This window comes from Amphiprion ocellaris, chromosome 5 (assembly GCF_022539595.1).
Source record: "Amphiprion ocellaris isolate individual 3 ecotype Okinawa chromosome 5, ASM2253959v1, whole genome shotgun sequence".
Classification (NCBI taxonomy): domain Eukaryota; kingdom Metazoa; phylum Chordata; class Actinopteri; family Pomacentridae; genus Amphiprion; species Amphiprion ocellaris.
In genome coordinates this window covers 30,758,528-30,776,456 of record NC_072770.1, presented here as the reverse complement: position 1 = coordinate 30,776,456, position 17,929 = coordinate 30,758,528, and the positions used below count along the sequence as shown (strand labels likewise).

At 41.2% G+C, this 17,929-nt stretch overlaps 2 protein-coding genes across 4 annotated transcripts; both read right to left on the bottom strand.

The window, feature by feature from the left end:
- Positions 1–5,701: 5,701 nt before the first annotated feature.
- Positions 5,702–8,123, bottom strand: LOC111576043 (elastase-1-like). Of its 2 annotated transcripts, XM_023281538.3 has the most exons (8): positions 7,969–8,122; positions 7,598–7,689; positions 7,326–7,426; positions 6,903–7,028; positions 6,545–6,681; positions 6,299–6,441; positions 5,985–6,134; positions 5,702–5,823 (listed from the first exon to the last, which is right to left on the bottom strand). In XM_023281538.3, the coding sequence occupies exons 1-8, from the start codon at positions 8,006–8,008 to the stop codon at positions 5,812–5,814; spliced, it is 801 nt and encodes a 266-aa protein (XP_023137306.2). In that variant the 5' UTR covers positions 8,009–8,122; the 3' UTR covers positions 5,702–5,811. The 2 variants fall into 2 exon arrangements, with proteins under 2 accessions (XP_023137306.2, XP_023137305.2); XM_023281537.3 differs by lacking the exon at positions 5,702–5,823 and having other exon boundaries at positions 5,943–6,134; positions 7,969–8,123.
- A 5,266-nt stretch (positions 8,124–13,389) lies between these two features.
- Positions 13,390–16,846, bottom strand: LOC111576044 (elastase-1-like). Of its 2 annotated transcripts, XM_023281540.3 has the most exons (8): positions 16,690–16,846; positions 16,319–16,410; positions 15,690–15,790; positions 14,631–14,756; positions 14,236–14,372; positions 13,990–14,132; positions 13,675–13,824; positions 13,390–13,512 (listed from the first exon to the last, which is right to left on the bottom strand). In XM_023281540.3, the coding sequence occupies exons 1-8, from the start codon at positions 16,727–16,729 to the stop codon at positions 13,501–13,503; spliced, it is 801 nt and encodes a 266-aa protein (XP_023137308.2). In that variant the 5' UTR covers positions 16,730–16,846; the 3' UTR covers positions 13,390–13,500. The 2 variants fall into 2 exon arrangements, with proteins under 2 accessions (XP_023137308.2, XP_023137307.2); XM_023281539.3 differs by lacking the exon at positions 13,390–13,512 and having other exon boundaries at positions 13,648–13,824.
- Positions 16,847–17,929: the final 1,083 nt, after the last annotated feature.

Genomic DNA, 17,929 nt, shown 5'->3' with positions numbered 1-17,929 from the left:
CAGGTATATTCAGGAGGGGTTGCTGCACCACTGGAATTCTATTTGATAGAGTCAGACAAAACCATTCAGGCATTGGAGGATAAATTATGTCTTCAGCCTTGTGATTTTGACTTGAAGACATATACAGTCATGGAAAAAAATATTAGACCACCCTTGTTTTCTTCAATTTCTTGTTCATTTTAATGCCTGGCACAACTAAAGGTACATTTGCCTGGACAAATATAATGATAACAACAAAAATAGCTCATGAGAGTTTAACTGAAGAGCTGATATCTAGCCATTTTCCATGTAATGTAAGCAGGAAACCACTCTGGGTCTTTGCATGTGCAGTGCTGCTTATGACATGAAATGGCCTCTTATATACCCTGGGAATACAATGAAGCTTAAGCTTGTCAAATGGGACATAAAGTATGATGTAATCAGCTGCATTTTTTGTCGTGTTCATTGTATTCTTCAGGTAATATACCTTTAGTGGTACCAGGCATTAAAATGAACAAGAAATTGAAGAAAACAGGGGTGGTCTAAGAATTTTTTCAATGACTGTACATTTTTGTACATATACTCAACTCATACTATGACTGTCTGAAATGTAAGATCTTAATTTTAGGCAGCACAAACTGCTTTTTTTTTTTAACAGCTGCTTTCAAGGTCTTCAGAAAATAGGCACGACTAATCTCTGTTGTCTATTATCTACTGTTCTTGTTGCGCGTTCCAACTTTACATTCTGCTGAGCTACACTCAGATAGCTCATATAATCTGAGATCTGCTATTTACTTGGTAACTGCAGGTCAGATATGATACTTGTAAAGGTTTTCTGCATGTGTGAGTACCGCATGACGTTCTGACAGTTAAGTATACCATATATCTATATTATTGCTTTTTGATATCATGTTGATTTTACTGTAAGTTATGTACACTCACTATAAAGTGATATTTATAGTAGTTTAAGGGATCTTTTAGTTTATTTTTGTTTCCAAAACACATAGTTTCTCCAGTTAAACTGCAAATGTAATAATGTGATATATAAAACAGCATCCTTTTAGTATGTAGAGCACATTCTTTCTTTCAACTTTAAAGAGCTTCTCTAGAAACATCCACTCCAGCAATTTGGTAAAAATAAAAGTATAGCTGTGAGCGTGTAACTGATACCCAAGTACATCTGCATAGATTATGGCTAATAAAACCTCCCCACAGGCCCTGCTTTAAATTTATTTATTGGAATACTTCAGTGTTTCAAGGTCAAATTAAACATTCACTGAAGCAAGCATCTCTAACATTTATCAGATTTTGCATAAAAACAAGTGAGAAATTAAAGTGCCGTATAAAAAAGACTCTGTAAAAACATTTAAGGCACACAGAGTCTAATGTCTATTTTCAGGCACAATTTTCAAAATTCAGTCTGGCTGTCTGTTAAGTGTGATTTCCATTCTGACTATACGTCAGCTGCAACATGTGTGCTTTTCCCACTATAGGCAGACACTTATCATGCATCTACTGCAGACTCTGACCGCCCAGTGCAGCCTTTTCCCTCCGAAAATGTCAAAATCACAGGAGAGGCAACAGAAAGAGTAGCACAATCCTTCTGTTTCTGAAGGGAGCAAACAGAGAACCAAACTTTAATTTGAATAATCGCAGGAAGAGGAAAAGGGCAAGCTAACAAAAAGACAAAAGCAAAAGGCAAAATGAATGTCAACATTTACTCAGAGCTGCTGGCATTCAGGACTCAGAATCAGAACATTACGCATTATGTCAAAAACAAATAAGTGCATCTTTCAGTGCCTGGTAAACCCCCTCTGTCTGCCTGTCTGTGTGTTCAGCCCATTTCTGTCACAAAGTAACTCTCTGGCTGCTGACGATGCTCACATGCAGCTTTGAATGGGAATCTGTTGAATGTGAAGTTTCAGCAGGCCAGATAAGGCAGTGGAATATGAAGCATTTATCTGAATGTCCTGCTTTATCTTAACGTTGCTGCATGATTCACCATCTATTCATCGCTGTCATGTGAAATGGCGTTGTCATGGAAATATTACATGACTTCAAAGCAGTTAATTCTATTAGAAGAGTACCAAGTAATCTGAAATAATTTTAAAACACTCATATTCTTGAACGGATTTTTTTGTAGTGGATTGAATATTTGAAGAAGGAGAAGAAGCTTACTTCAGATAAAGTTTTGTTGCAAAAATAATTGTCGATATCAAGGGTCCAAGAATACAGTAAATAGTGCAATATTTTACAGAATCTTTTACAGAATATGAAGTCAGAGGGGAAGTGAAATGACAAGAAAAATAAGTCTTTATACTGACTGTTTCTTAGATTTTTCTCCTTTTGTTTTGCAATAAATTGCAATTCATCAGTCCATGACTGAGACTGTGGGTTTCTGGGGAACATTGCATCCCATAACAGACACAAAGCTGGCTCTCCCATGGACATAAGAGGACCACCATAGTCACCCTAGGATGAAGCGAAAAAGTCTTTCTGACCAACACATAGACTGTGTACAAACCAATACACACAGCTGTGCAAACACAAATATAATATCACATATATTCTTTTCTCTTTCATGTGACCTTCTGTTGTAGCTTTTGGGAGATATATGACACTGTTTCAGATGGGAGAGGAAGGAAAGGCAGTGATACGCGACAGTTTTTACAATACAGTTAGATCCTTGTTGATCTCTGCATAAATCTTCATAATGACCCAAGAAGCAAATGGTCACACAATCAATTTCATTTTTTAATTTATGATCTTTTGTCTGAAATTTTTAATACTTAAATCCCTAAAAAAAAAAAAAAAAAAAAAAAAAAAAAAAAAACAGTCAAACTCCACTGAGTGCACAAGCTTTATTAAAAAAGCAAATTAACATGATGTCCTTAACTGACTGGATTCACACCTGACTAACTTTGTGAAAAGTGCATTGGGTTTTATAAAATAATTTAAATAATAAAATGATATTGTATATGTAAAACCACAAACATCTAACACTCAGTATGAGTAATACCTGTTGGTGCAGGTGTGTTATCAGGTGTAACACTTGTGTAACATGATAAAAGCCTTGTGTGTTTTCCCCATCTCTAGAGTTTTGCTGCACACAGGACTGTTATCTACATGTTATTCTATTGTTTAATCAACTGTAAAGCTGATTATTGAACAGAATACCAGCCAGTGGTTGTTTTTGAGACCGAATGTGCAGGTACAAGCCTGAGTGTGTTTGTTTTGGACGTGTAGCTATCATATTGCATCCTGAGTGCCTCCTCCAGCACAGATCTTGTTGGGGTTGACAGTGCTGCCCCACCAACCAGAGCTGGTGCAAGTCTGATGGTCCACTATAGGAAGGAAGGCATCCTCGAAGGCATGCTTCCACCAGCTGAAGGTGCACAGAAGGCAGACAGATGTGTACGAGGAGGCTAAGAAGACAGCATTTGGAGGTGCGCCCAGTGATCTAGCAGGTTGGTTGTTTAGTCAGGCTGACCAACTTCACATGCAAGTTCTGGGTGACCTCAGAAGTCATAGAGTGATATCAAAAAATCTGACTGTATGCCATACAATCACAAGATACTGTCAGGCTGGCAGCTGCCAGGCCTAGATAGTGCCCTCTCCCTCTTTTCTCCGCCTCTTTTTCCTTTTTAGGATTGTCAGCAGTGCAGTTGCAGCGGCAGGTGTCTCTCATTGACAATCATCATCAGCTGGTGCAGGAGCAGGTGGAGAGTTGCCAATCAAGCTCCACTCTGGCCACAATATAACCAGACGCCACTCACCTCTCAGTGCCGGATCGTGACACAGCCAGTACTGAGTTCTGCATGTTACTCCAGCCACAGTTCCGTGTTCTCGTTCTCCTGGTAACTCTGTCCTCCTTTGTTTCAGTCCTGGTTCCACCTGCTCCTGCTTCAATTCATCCTGGTTTCTCCGTCACCTCCAGTATCCTGTTCTGTTCAGCATTCTGGAAATACTCACCTGTGCCGTTTTCCTCCATCCTGGCGTCCATCCACACTCACCTGTCGCTGCAACTTGCCATTCGTCATCCAGACTCTGAACCAACCGTCTAGATCCACCTGCCACTTACAGTCATGAGCCCAGTCCGAGCATCTTGTTTAATATTTGTGAGTTTTGTCCTAGAAATCTGAATTTAGCGTAGCTGTTCTTGAATTTTGAGTCGAGTCTTGTAATAATCTTGTCTCAAATCAAGTTTAGTGTTCTTGAGTTTCTGATTTTTGTACCTGGTTTCTGGTGTATTCGTGAATTGTAGATTATGACTCTGGTTTTTGTTTCTAGAGTTAGCTCTATTGTTTGAAACGATCTTCCAAGTAGTCTTGGTAATTTTTGACTTTCATTCAGGCTTCCTAGTTGTAGCCTTGCCTTAAGTTAAGCCTTTTTGTGTTTTCATTCTTTATATTAGTGAAGCTTTCTTGCCTGGGTGTTACTCAATGTGAGTCAGTGCATTTGAGTTTTGGTATTTAGTTGTCCCTGCCTCTAGTAGTCGCCAGGAGATTATCAGAAGGCTTATGTTTATTTCTGGTTTGAAGTATCTCTGGTAGAAGATCTTAGTTTTTGTCTTGTAACCCTTTTTGAGGTTCTGTAAATAAAACTTCCTTTTTGCATTAAAACCTGCCTGTTTATTTCCTGCGCCTGAGCCTCCTGGACAATCGTAGCAGATACAATGATCCTCCCTGAAACATGCTGACCACAAGTGACTTTCCTGATGTACTAATAACTCTGAAGTGAAATTCTGTAAAAGTTTGGGTATCTTATATGAAACTAAATAAAACAAAACATGTTTTCCCAAAATGTTTATTGGATGTATATGGAAATTAGACTGAGACAAGAGTGTAATAATGGAAAATCTAACCCAGAGGAGATGATGTTGCTGTACCAAGAATGTCTAGAGAGTTTACATTCATCCTAAGGGACGAATGCAAACTCTCTAGACATTCTTGTATTGTTTTGATCCATAGCTTTGGTGCAAACAAGATCACAGAGGAGCTGTAACTCTTTTAGCTGGGATTAGTTTGTTTGTCTCCGCAGTCACAAAGACAAGAGAGAAAACAGAAAGCATATATTTGTGCAGGTGATATGATACAATCAACAAAATCTCAACAAAAAAATGCAACCTTTGACAACATATAGCTTATAGCTGTCTTTGCTGCAGGGCAACAATAGGATCTTGCCATCACACAACATTTTATACATGACTGTCTTGCTGATATGGTACCTCCTGGGGCCTGGAGGTGTGGTGAGGCACGTTGTCACCTCCTACAATTCATCATTCAGTGCTAAAGCAAATTCATCAAATGTAACCTACATATGTAGAAATTTGAATGTGGCAACCTGTTGCTAAGTTCTGTGTTTCTAAGTAAGTAGAAGCATTGCAGTTTTCACCAGTGGATGAGTTGCACAGCAGGCCTACCATTTACCATCTGCGGCTGTGAGAGTGGTGAAAACATCTCTGTAGCATCTCAGCGTTTCTAAATGCCCTTCTCAGTCTTTTAAACTCTGAGCTGACCTTCTTTTACTGTGGAACCTCAGCTGAGCTTGGCAGCAGTTAGACATGCACCTGTTGGCTGTGTTAGACTTTATCACAGTTTGTGTTAGAGTGGGATAACAGATTGCATCACACTGAATATACTGAAACATAAACAGTGTCTTTCATAATGACATATATGACTGTGGCTGCATAAACCTTCAGGTGAAAAATGAGTCATCATACAAAATTTAATCAAGTTTATTTTTGTAGAATGAGATCAGACCATTATGTAGGTACAGTAGATGGAATATGGTGTCAGCCTTTGTGTGCTGCCACACGGATGACTGTTGCACTTAATACATGGTCTGGAAAACAGAAGAAATAAAAAGTGATTAAGCATCAAATGAAACCCAATGATATAACAAGATTTGATAAATTTAATGAAACCCATGAATGCTTGTATTCCTGCACAAAGAAGGACTTTTTAATATCCTCTATACTAGATAAACACATTTTTCATACTAACCGAGTCTATCCAGTCAATGTAGGCAGAGACACGGGTGAAGACAGTGGGCTTCCTGATTGTGTTGCAACCGTAACTGGACACAAAGCTGGCGATACCGTGCACGTAGTATTTTCCATTGACCTGGCAGTTCAGAGGTCCACCAGAGTCACCCTGAGAGAAACAAGTTTAATCCTTATGGTGACATTTGGAAGTTACATTTTTTACTCAATTGCTTTTTCTTGTTTGGATTTTTAAAATGTTTTTCCACCAACATATCTTTTCATTGCTGACTTATTGAAGTATTACTCTCTAGTGACATGGTTGTTCAGACTCACATTGCATCCAGAGTCCTCGCCGCCTCCAGCACACACCATGGTGGTCTTCACAGTGCTGCCCCACCAGCTAGAGCTGCTGCAAGTCTGATGGTCCACACTAGGAAGGTAGGCCTGCTTGAGCTCGTCAGAGATGGGACCGCCAGCTGATCAACAGGAAATGGCAAATTACATTGAATTTTACAGAAAGGACCCAACTACTGAAATCACAAAGACAGGAGGCCAAATGGGGTCATGCAATCAACTCACTGGAGGTGCGTCCCCATCCGGTGATGTAGCAGTAGCTGTTGTTGGGCAGAATCTGTCCGGAGGGAGGCAGCGCACCGAGCTGGACGTAAGAGTTCAGAGTAGCCTCAGAGGACAGTTTCAGCAGGGCAATGTCATACCTGAGGTGGAAAGGATCCAAAAGTAGTCTTGTGAAGACATTTTTGTCTATAGCCTCAAGTACCACTGCCTTAAGGTCACATTCAGATTCCATGCAAGCTAAGAATCAACATGTTTGCTCAATGATGTTTGACAAATGAGGGAAATAAATTACCTAAAAAACATTACAACTTATTCCTAACAAAACACAGCCTTCAGATTTACAAAAAAAAGCATTCCTCACCCACTGGCCACACTATAACGGTTCCATTTGGGGTGGATGTAAACCTGGCTGACACTCTTGATCTGCTCTCTGCCACTGTTGGTGTAGAGATCATGTTCACCAATAACCACACGCCACGTCCTGGTGCTGCAATGTTTCACAAAAGAGAAGCATGATATTGCGAACAATCATCAATGAATTATATTGGCAAGTCATTAAAGCCTCATGGATTCTTTTCCCTTTGGTATGTTAGAAATATGGTTGTGAGAAATTTTCTCAGTGATGGCATTTAAAACATTGGGGAAAAAAATCATACCACAATGTTGTGAAAGAGTAGGCTATGAATATTAAAGTCAAAGTAATCAAAAGATATGTACAAACCTACTTAAAATCCACACAGCCAAAGAATGCTGAATCTAAGATTCTAGTTAATCATTATGTTACCTGTCCACACAGTGAGCAGCGGTCATCACCCAGTCTTTCTCAATGAGGGTTCCTCCACATGTGTGGTAGTAGCTACTGCCAGACAGGTACTGAAGAGAGATCTAAAGAGGAAACAGGTCCGAAACTTGTGTGTATAAAAACGTTCATGCTTAATTTGAGCTTTATTCGACAAATTGATATGGTTATTCTGCATTGGCTCATGATTTTAATTCTGAAAAAAGACATCCATTTCAATAGAAATGTAGATGTTGAGTTGTGTGACAGTGGGTTACCTGCCAGGGCCAAGAGTTGGGACTGGCCACCTCACCTCCAACAACCCTTTCAAGCCTGTCTTCTAGGTACCTGAGCTGGGGCTCTGCCAGCACTGGTTAAAAAACATAAAAACACAAATTTGATTTATTCATGGATTCCCAGAAATTTCCTAATAATATTTGCTTTCCACCTACAGTAAGTAGAAAGGAGACAATGCAGGAAACAGAGTGTACTGGTAGAGCAGATTAGCTGGAGTTCCTGTTTGTTGACTGAACTAAAAAAGAGCAACTGACTGCATGACAGATAGAGTGACTGACACGAGAGTAAGAAAGACCAATAGAGATCAATAACGAATAGCTACACAGTGCAGTTTGTGCTGTCATTTTCTTACCGATGGCTGCGAGGCTTGTCAACACCAAAAACCTGAGCATGACTGCAGTGAGTTTCAACGCTTCTGCAAAGGAATGAATGCTTCTCCTGTTCTTTTATACCTGAACTTGACCTTCGGCTGATGTGGAAAAGTGTGACTGTTCTTTCCCCAGTGACAAAATCCAGGTATGCACCTGTGTTCTGTCTCACACAGTGTTATCACAGTCGATTAAAAACACACCTCTTGCCCTGACCAGCATGTCCGGAAGAAGAATGTCACAGTCAGTTTTATCGGTGGATAACATGAGTCACAGTGATCTGAAGGACTTTGAAGGGTATTTATGAATTTCTTCTTGCTGATCGTGGACACCGCATTTATTTTGGCAACAGCTTATGGGAAAACACACTTTTTTGGAGGTCAAAAGTGAGTGTAATGATGACTGGCTGACCTTACAGCTGTGTGAATCATCGCACTTGTCATCATATCAAATAAATGGAACATTTAGGCTGTTACTTCTCACCCAATTCCCAAAATGATTTTTCTGTGTATTTTCTATACACATAAGATCATCTTCTGTGCTACTCTCAAGAATAAAATTTTAAAATAAATTGTCTGATGGATCAGAATGCAAGTTCTTGCAAACATTTGCATCACAACTTAATGTTGCTGCATGATTCACCATCCATTCATCAGTGTCATGTGAAATGGTGCTGTCATGGAAATATTTCAACATGACTTCAAAGCAGTTAACTCTATTAAAAGGGTACCAAGCAATTACAAATAGTTTTAAAACACTCATATATTTGAATGCATTTATTCATAGTGGATCGACCAGAGAAAATATTTGCAGAAGCAGAACAAGCTTATTTCACAGAAGATTTTGTTGCAAAATAATTATCCATATCAAGGGTTTTAAAAGATACAGTGAATAATGCAATATTTTACAGTATATGATGTCAAAGGGGAAGTGAGGTTGTGCTGCTTATCAGCCAGTTATTTTATTTTGCTGTTTTAGCACCTCCTGCTGTTGGTTGTGTGCAACATTTAGGTTAGAGGATCAGTGTCTGTTGTTGATGACATCATTAGTAGGTGTCAGTCTGTTCTCCATGTGCATCCCTTAAGAAATTCATCAACCTTTTATCAGTTGACATCATCCTTACGTTCACGTCTTTGAAAGCATTGTCGGTATGTTAAAAATAGCCTTTTAAGTTACCATTGTTATTGTATGTGTATATTTTTGGTAGAGCAAATGTCATCTGCTATAAATGTTGTTCATCATCAGCACATCTAGCCAAGAACTGTGACAGCAGTATAAAATGTGCTGAATGTGGAAGCGAGAGTCACACTTCAGCCCCGCACCCTGGACCTGTTCCTTGGTCCTCAGAGGCACAAACCCCTGCACATGAGCATGGTGGGGAGGGGGATAACAATGTACAATGAAGAAGGTACTGTTTCCTCAAGCTGCACTCAGGTCTGTGGGGGACACCTCGCTGAAAAATTGTACTCATAGATTTGTCTTGTGAAGGTTCCCCCAGCTGGCCAGCAGGAAAATGCTTTTTGAGTGTATGCGATATTGGACGATCAGGGCAATCAATCTTTAGTAAGGTCTGAGTTTTTTTTTACCTTTTCAACATTAAAGGCCACAACTCTCCTTACTCCATCAGGACATGTGCTGGTGTAGTTGAGACAGCAGGCAGACGAGCGCATGGCTTTCAAGCAGAGTCCATGTACGGGGAGGCTATTCTCTTTCTACCAACACTGATTGAGTGTAATGCCATTCTGAATAATCGCTCTGAAATTCCCACACTAGAAACAGCGCTGCATCATGCGCATCTGAAACCTTTGGCTCATAAGATCCCAGAGCTCGGCCCTCAGGCTCCAATCATGATCCTGCTCCACAAAGACATCATAAGGATCCACAAAGTACGAAAACAGATAAATGGGCCACATAATTCCTCCTGTGCTCGAAAACTGGACTTGGGATGGGTAATTGTCTAGGAAAAACATCTGTCTAGGAAACGTCCACAAGCTGGCCACTGTGAGCATATACAATACCAACACTCTGGAAAATGGCCACCACTCTGTTTTTGAACCATGCCCTAATCGCTTTGTTGTAAAGGAGAAGTGATACAGCAGCAAGTCCCCACGTCTCCCTGAACCTGTACATGTGGAGGGTCTCACACATGAGGACCACGAAGACCCTCTGGGATGAGGTGTCTTTAAACAGACAAAAGATGATTAAGGTAAGCCTGTCAGTTGAGGATATGCTCTTCCTGAAGACTATGGAACAGAGAGTCTATAAGGATGAGGACAATAGATGGGTAGCCCCCTTGCCATTTTTGTCTCAACCAGAGAAAACTTCGCGCACCACAGCCACCTTTGAACTCGTGGACCCAGAACAAGATGAAGACATTTGCACACAAGCGACAGGGTTCACTTGCACCACCCGTGACAGTCGACTTGGATCTCACCACTTTGAGATCTACAGGGAGCTGTAAGGGATGGCATCATTGTGGATCACCATACACAGTGAAGCAACTCAAACAGAGTAAAAATGTTATTATTCGATCTGTGCAGCAGGAAACCTATGCTGAGGAAATGGAATGCATCAGGACCCAAAGAGATATCCCCAAGGACAGCTCTCTGAGGATACTGGATCCATTCATTGATGAGGATGGTCTATTGAGAGTCAGAGGACGTATACAGGAGTCACAGTTGGGGCACGAAGAGAAAAGGCCCCTAGTCATTCCTGGATGACATCATGTCACATACCTTCTTGTGCAACATTATCATGTAGAATCACAACATCAAGGACGCCATTTTACTGAGGGCATGGTCCACTCAGCTGGCTACTGGATTTTGGGTGCCAAAAAGATGTGTAAGCAGTTTCATCTTTAAGTGCATCACCTGCCGTAAGCTCCGGGGGACTTGCGCAGTCCAGAAAATGGCTGACTTACCTCCCGATAGACTCAGTATGGAACTGCCCTTCACGCATGTTGGTGTTGATGGAAGTGGACCCTGGACCATCTCTGTACGTCGTATGAGGGTTGGCCATGCTGAAAGCAAGAGATGGGCGATCTTGTTCACCGGTTTAAGCACCAGAGCCATCCATCTCGAGGACATAGAATCAATGGATGGCTCGAGTTTTATAAATGCCCTGAGAAGGTTCCTGGCAATCTGTGGGCCAGTTAAGAAAATACGTTCTTATCGGGGAACCAATTTCATCGGAGCATGCAAGGATCTTGGACTCTTGTCCAATTTTGACAAAGATTCTGTGAAGAGGTACTTCACAGAAAATTGCTGCACATGGACATTCAAGCCGCCTCATTCCTCCATTATGGGAGGGGCATGGGAGAGAATGATCATCATCACCCATAAGATCCTCGACTCCATGCTTCTACTGTTGGGACCTTCTAGGCTAACTCATGTGGTGCTCACCAACTATATGGCTGAGTTGATGGCCACTGTGAAGAAGAGACCTCTGGCGCCCGTGTCTACAGATGCACAAGATCCATTCATCCTCACTCCAGCCATATTGCTCAAACAGAAAAGTGGTCTTCATCCCATTCTGCCAGGCGAGTTCAACGACAAGGACCTCTACAAGTGACATTGGTGGCAAAATCGTCTCAAAATCCAGTACTGACTGAGTTCATCAGTTCATGACTTGTCCATTTCACATAATAGAATAGAATATGCTTCATTGTCATAATACAGTGTATAATGAAATATAAACGACTGATCGCTGTGCATAGTGTTGTTCTGCGGTGATGTGCGGTGTGTGGGGAGGGTTTATAAAGTCTTAAAATATATATCGACTAGAAAAGCACTCAGAGAGGCAGTACTCAGCCAAAACTGTTCATTCCCTGACCTTGCGCTGAACACAGGTGTGTGTTATGCATGTGTACGTTATGTACGGATACCAAATCGCGCCACCTAAACATGTAGCAGGTGGTAGGAATTGATGGTACTTGGAAACACCCCCACAATTTAATAAATTGTTCCTTGTATCATTTCCGATAAGTCAGCAACGGTGGATTTGTAGTAGGATCGTCAGCAGGCAACTGACACAACGTTCATTTGTTGTCATAGTTACAGTGATGCCGTGCCAGCCGCTATATCTCAAAATGGAAAATCCTGAACTTTTCCGTGGATCCAGATTGTAAGCCACATCACTGCCAAAATCTAATCACTTGGTCCTTGTGTCATTTCTGACCTTCCCTGAAAATTTAATCCAAATATATTTGTCCCTTTTTGAGTAATGTTGTACACGGACAGACAGATTCATAGACAAACGTACGCGGATCGTCACATAACTCCACCACGTTCCTTGGCGGAGTAATAATAAAATAAATATTATAGCATTGGATTTGTGTATAATGGTGTTCATTTGCATTTGCATTTACTTTATTTTGTTTATTCTTTTGTTGTTTATTTATGTTGCGCCCTGGATCTTATTTTGTTGATTATTTGGTCAGATATTTTACTGTTTTGTGTTTGCTTATAGCCCTGCTCGGTGTCCCAAATGTGATATGATTTAATTGTGGTACCGCGGGAGAGTCAGAAAGAGCGCAGTCCTTGTTTGTTGTGCTGAGCGGTGTTGTGTTCGTGTTTGATTGATGGGAGAGGCTTGCTGTTGCTCAAGATGAACATTTATTGTTACCAGCTCGTAGCCATGCTAGACGGAGTTCACTTAGAAAACAAACAGTGCCAGTCCAGACAGCAGCGACACCTAGTGATAGCTACTGATCATAACAAGCGGTGAATAAAACCTGCAGAAAACTGTCCTGTCATGCTGGGGATGTTTAAGCATGGACGACAGCAAAAGATATAAGCTCAAAAATGGAAGTGCTGCAGTGCTGAAGCAAATTCATCAAATGTAACCTAAATATGTTTAAATTTGAATGTGACTACCTGTTGCTAAGTTCTGTGTTTCTAAGTAAGAAACACTGCAATTTTCACCAACGGATTAATTACACAACAGGCCTAACATTTGTCACCCATGGCTGTGAGAGTGGTGAAAACATCTCTGCAGCATCTCAGCGTTTCTAAATGCCCTTCTCAGTCTTTTACACCCTGAGCTGACCTTCTTTTACTGTGGAACGTCAGCTGAGCTTGGCAGCAGTTAGACATGCACCTGTTGTCTGTGTCAGACTTCATCACAGTTTGTGTTAGAGTGGGATAACAGATTGCATCACAGTGAATATACTGAAACATAAAACGTGTCTCTTAAAATCTGTATCCAAATGTTGAACATTTATTTGCAGTTTGAGGGCACAACTTAATTTATGTGACGTAAATTCAATTTAGAAATGCCTTTTCTCCACTTTTTTGCAGGTAGGATAGTTTGACTTGTAACGCAGAAGAACTGTGAAATAGTAACTTTCATAATGACATATATCACTGTGGCTGCATAAACCTTCAGGTGAAAAATGAGTCATCATACAAAATTTAATCAAGTTTATTTTTGTAGAATGAGATCAGACCATTATGTAGGTACAGTAGATGGAATATGGTGTCAGCCTTTGTGTGCTGCCACACGGATGACTGTTGCACTTAATACATGATCTGGGAAACAGAAGAAATAAAAAGTGTTTAAGCATCACATGAAACCCAAATGAATAAACAAGATTGGATAGATTTAACAAAACCCATGAATGCTCATAGTCCTGCACAAAGAAGGACTTTTTAATATCCTCTATACTAGATAAACACATTTTTCATACTAACCGAGTCTATCCAGTCAATGTAGGCAGAGACACGGGTGAAGACAGTGGGCTTCCTGATGGTGTTGCATCCGAAAGCAGACCCAAAGCTGGTGATACCGTGCACGTAGTATTTTCCATTGACCTGGCAGTTCAGAGGGCCACCAGAGTCACCCTGAGAGAAACAAGTTTAATCCTTATGGTGACATTTGGAATTTACATGGTTTTACTCAATTGCTTTCTCTTGTTTGGATTTTTAAAATGTTTTTCCACCAACATATCTTTTCATTGCTGACTTATTGAAGTATTACTCTCTAGTGACATGGTTGTTCAGACTCACATCGCATCCAGAGTCCTCGCCGCCTCCAGCACACACCATGGTGGTCTTCACAGTGCTGCCCCACCAGCTAGAGCTGCTGCAAGTCTGATGGTCCACACTAGGAAGGTAGGCCTGCTTGAGCTCGTCAGAGATGGGACCGCCAGCTGATCAACAGGAAATGGCAAATTACATTGAGTTTTACAGAAAGGACCCAACTACTGAAATCACAAAGACAGGAGGCCAAATGGGGTCATGCAATCAACTCACTGGAGGTGCGTCCCCATCCGGTGATGTAGCAGTAGCTGTTGTTGGGCAGAATCTCTCCAGAGGGAGGCAGCGCACCGAGCTGGACGTAAGAGTTCAGAGTAGCCTCAGAGGACAGTTTCAGCAGGGCAATGTCATACCTGAGGTGGAAAGGATCAAAAAGTAGTCTTATAAAGACATTTTTGTCTATAGCCTCGAGTACCACTGCCTTAAGGTCACATTCAGACTCCATGCAAGCTAAGAATCAATATGTTTGATCAATGATGTTTGACAAATGAGGGAAATAAATTACCTTAAAAACATTACAACTTATTCTTAACAAAACACTTTAAAATATAACACTTAACCCATTGAGAATCTACAAAAGAGTCTTCAGATTCACAAAAAGCATTCCTCACCCACTGACTACATTATTAGGGTTCCATTTGGGGTGGATGTAAACCTGGCTGACACCCTTGTTCTGCTCTGTGCCGCTGTCAATGAGGAGATCGTGTTCACCAAGAACCACACGCCACTCCCTGGTGCTGCAATGTTTCACAAAAGAGAAGCATAATATTGTGAACCATCAGTCATTGGGTATATTGGCAAGTCATTAAAGCCTCATGGATTCTTTTCTCTTTGGTATGTTAGAAATTTGATTGTGAGAGATTTTCTCACAGTGATGGAATTTAAAATATCTGAAATAAAATCATACCACAATGTTGTGAAAGAGTAGGCTATGAATATTAAATTCAAAGTAATCAAAAAATATGTACAAGCCTACTTAAAAGAGATAGCCAAAGAATGCTGAATCTGAGATTCTAGCTATCAATCAAACTTCATATATGTAGCACTTTTCATACAGTTAAAATGCAACACAAAATGCTTTACAACATTTAAAAACATTAAAAACAAGAAAACCCATCCCTCCATATATACATATATGCACACAACTACACATGCACACACACATACACAGACACACACGCACAGACACTCTCACCACTGACAGTGGGGAGACATGGCATGGCCCTGACAATTGTGGAAAACACCTCCATTGGGGTCATCCACACTGGGAGGAGTCGCAGGCCATGCCCATCAGGGGCTTCGGCACCTGGACCCCCCGACCCCGACAGACAGGGGGACCCCCACACCAAGGAGGAGAGCTCCCCAACCAGCCGGGCCGAAGGGACCCATGGACAGCACCCCCAGCAGCAGACCGGATACAGCCCCCAGTGTGGAAGACCCCCCTGAGGAAACACTGGAGTTGAAAACTAAAAATTTTAAACTACAAGATAGAATAAACAGACTGTAAGATAAGTAAAAAGGTGAAAAGTTAAAAGAGTAAAAATATATAAGATAATAAATAGAGAATGAAAATATAAGAAGGATTTAAAAGGCTACTGAAAGCCTGATTAAAAAGGTGCGTCTTTAGCCTTCTTTTAAAAATATTGACAGACAGGTAATCATTATGTTACCTGTCCACACAGTGAGCAGCGGTCATCACCCAGTCTCTTGCAATGAGGGTTCCTCCGCATGCGAGGTAGGCATAACCGTCAACCATGTACTGAAGAGAGATCTGAAGGGGAAACAGACCTGAAAACATTCTTGCTTGATTTTAGTTTTATTCAGCAATTTGATATGGTTATACTGCACTGGCTCATGATTTTAATTCATCCATTTCAATAGAAATGTAGATGTTGAGGGCTGCACAGTGGTGTAGTGGTTAGCACTTTCGCCTTGCAGCGAGAAGATCCCTGGTTTGCGTCCCGGCTTTCCCGGGATCTTTCTGCATGGAGTTTGCATGTTCTCCCTGTGCATGCGTGGGTTTTCTCCGGGTACTCCGGCTTCCTCCCACAGTCCAAAAATATGCTGAGGTTAATTGATTATTCTAAATTGCCCGTAGGTGTGAATGTGTGAGTGATTGTTTGTCTCTGTATGTAGCCCTGCGACAGACTGGCGACCTGTCTAGGGTGTCCCCTGCCTTCGCCCGAGTCAGCTGGGATAGACTCCAGCCCCCCCCCGCAACCCTAGTGAGGATTAAGCGGTGTATAGATAATGGATGGATGGATGGATGTAGATGTTGAGTTGTGTGACAGTGGGTTACCTGCCAGGGCCAAGAGTTGGGACTGGCCACCTCACCTCCAACAACCCTTTCAAGCCTGTCTTCTAGGTACCTGGGCTGGGGCTCTGCCAGCACTGGTTAAAAAACATAAAAACACGAGTTTGATTTATTCATGGATTCCCAGAAATTTCCTAATAATATTTGCTTTCCACCTACAGTAAGTAGAAAGGAGACAATGCAGGAAACAGAGTGTACTGGTAGAGCAGATTAGCTGGAGTTCCTGTTTGTTGACTGAACTAAAAAAGAGCAACTGACTGCATGACAGATAGAGTGACTGACACGAGAGTAAGAAAGACCAACAGAGATCAATAACGAATAGCTACACAGTGCAGTTTGTGCTGTCATTTTCTTACCGATGGCTGCGAGGCTTGTCAACACCAAAAACCTGAGCATGACTGCAGTGAGTTTCAACGCTTCTGCAAAGGAACGAATGCTTCTCCTGTTCTTTTATACCTGAACTTGACCTTCGGCTGATGTGGAAAAGTGTGACTGTTCTTTCCCCAGTGACAAAATCCAGGTATGCACCTGTGTTCTGTCTCACACAGTGTTATCACAGTCGATTAAAAACACACCTCTTGCCCTGACCAGCACGTCCGGAAGAAGAATGTCACATAGTCAGTTTTATCGGTGGATAACATGAGTCACAGTGATCTGAAGGACTTTGAAGGGTATTTATAAATTTCTTCTTGCTGATCGTGGACACCGCATTTATTTTGGCAACAGCTTATGTGAAAACAAATTTTTTCGAGGTCAAAAGTGAGTGTAATGATGACTGGCTGACCTTACAGCTGTGTGAATCATCGCACTTGTCATCATATCAAATAAATGCAACATTTAGGCTGTTACTTCTCACCCAATTCCCAAAATGATTTTTCTGTGTATTTTCTATACACATAAGATCATCCTCTGTGCTACTCTCAAGAATGAAATTTTAAAATGAATTGTCTGATGTAACAGAATGCAAGTTCTTGCAAATATTTGCATCACAACTTAATCGTGTGTCCATTTGAACGAGCATGAATTATAAAGTGAGCATGGGAAAACAGGCAGTTGTGCCATGGCTGACTCTTTCAGAGTCAGAGGAGCATTTTGTGCCAGCATACAACAAAAGCACATGTGAAAATGGAAAATAAATCCACCTTTTTTCTTCAATCGCACAGTGAGTTTGAGTGCTGCACAGTGGCTTGGTGGTTAGCACATTTGCCTTGCAGCTAGAAGATCCCCGGTTTGCGTTCTGGAATCTTTCTGCATGAAGTTTGCATGTTCTCCTTTTGCATGCGTGGGTTTTCTCTGGGTTCTCCCACCGTCCAAAAATATGCTGAGGTTAACTGCTAACTCTAAATTGTCCGTAGGTGTGAATGTGATTGTGGTTGTTTGTCTTTATGTGTAGCCATGTGATAGACTGGTGACCTTTCCAAGTCAGCTGGGATAGACAACAGCCTGTGACCCTAATGAGGATTAAGTGTTGTATAGATAATGGATAGACATAGTATATGATTTTTATTTTAAAAAAAATAATATGAGACATCAGAAAATATTAGAATTTCTGCCATGTATTCCTTATGGAACCTGCTTAGATATGACAATATTCCC

Excerpts from the sequence above, each read along its gene's own strand:
- LOC111576043 (XM_023281537.3), bottom strand. The coding sequence starts at position 8,008 with ATGCTCAGGTTTTTGGTGTTGACAAGCCTCGCAGCCATCG. Across the intron at positions 7,690-7,968 it reads GACAAGCCTCGCAGCCATCG|TGCTGGCAGAGCCCCAGCTC; the intron begins GTAAGAAAATGA and ends TTTTTTAACCAG. Across the intron at positions 7,029-7,325 it reads GCTGCTCACTGTGTGGACAG|CACCAGGACGTGGCGTGTGG; the intron begins GTAACATAATGA and ends GAAACATTGCAG.
- LOC111576044 (XM_023281539.3), bottom strand. The coding sequence starts at position 16,729 with ATGCTCAGGTTTTTGGTGTTGACAAGCCTCGCAGCCATCG. Across the intron at positions 16,411-16,689 it reads GACAAGCCTCGCAGCCATCG|TGCTGGCAGAGCCCCAGCCC; the intron begins GTAAGAAAATGA and ends TTTTTTAACCAG. Across the intron at positions 15,791-16,318 it reads CCAACTCTTGGCCCTGGCAG|ATCTCTCTTCAGTACATGGT; the intron begins GTAACCCACTGT and ends TTTCCCCTTCAG.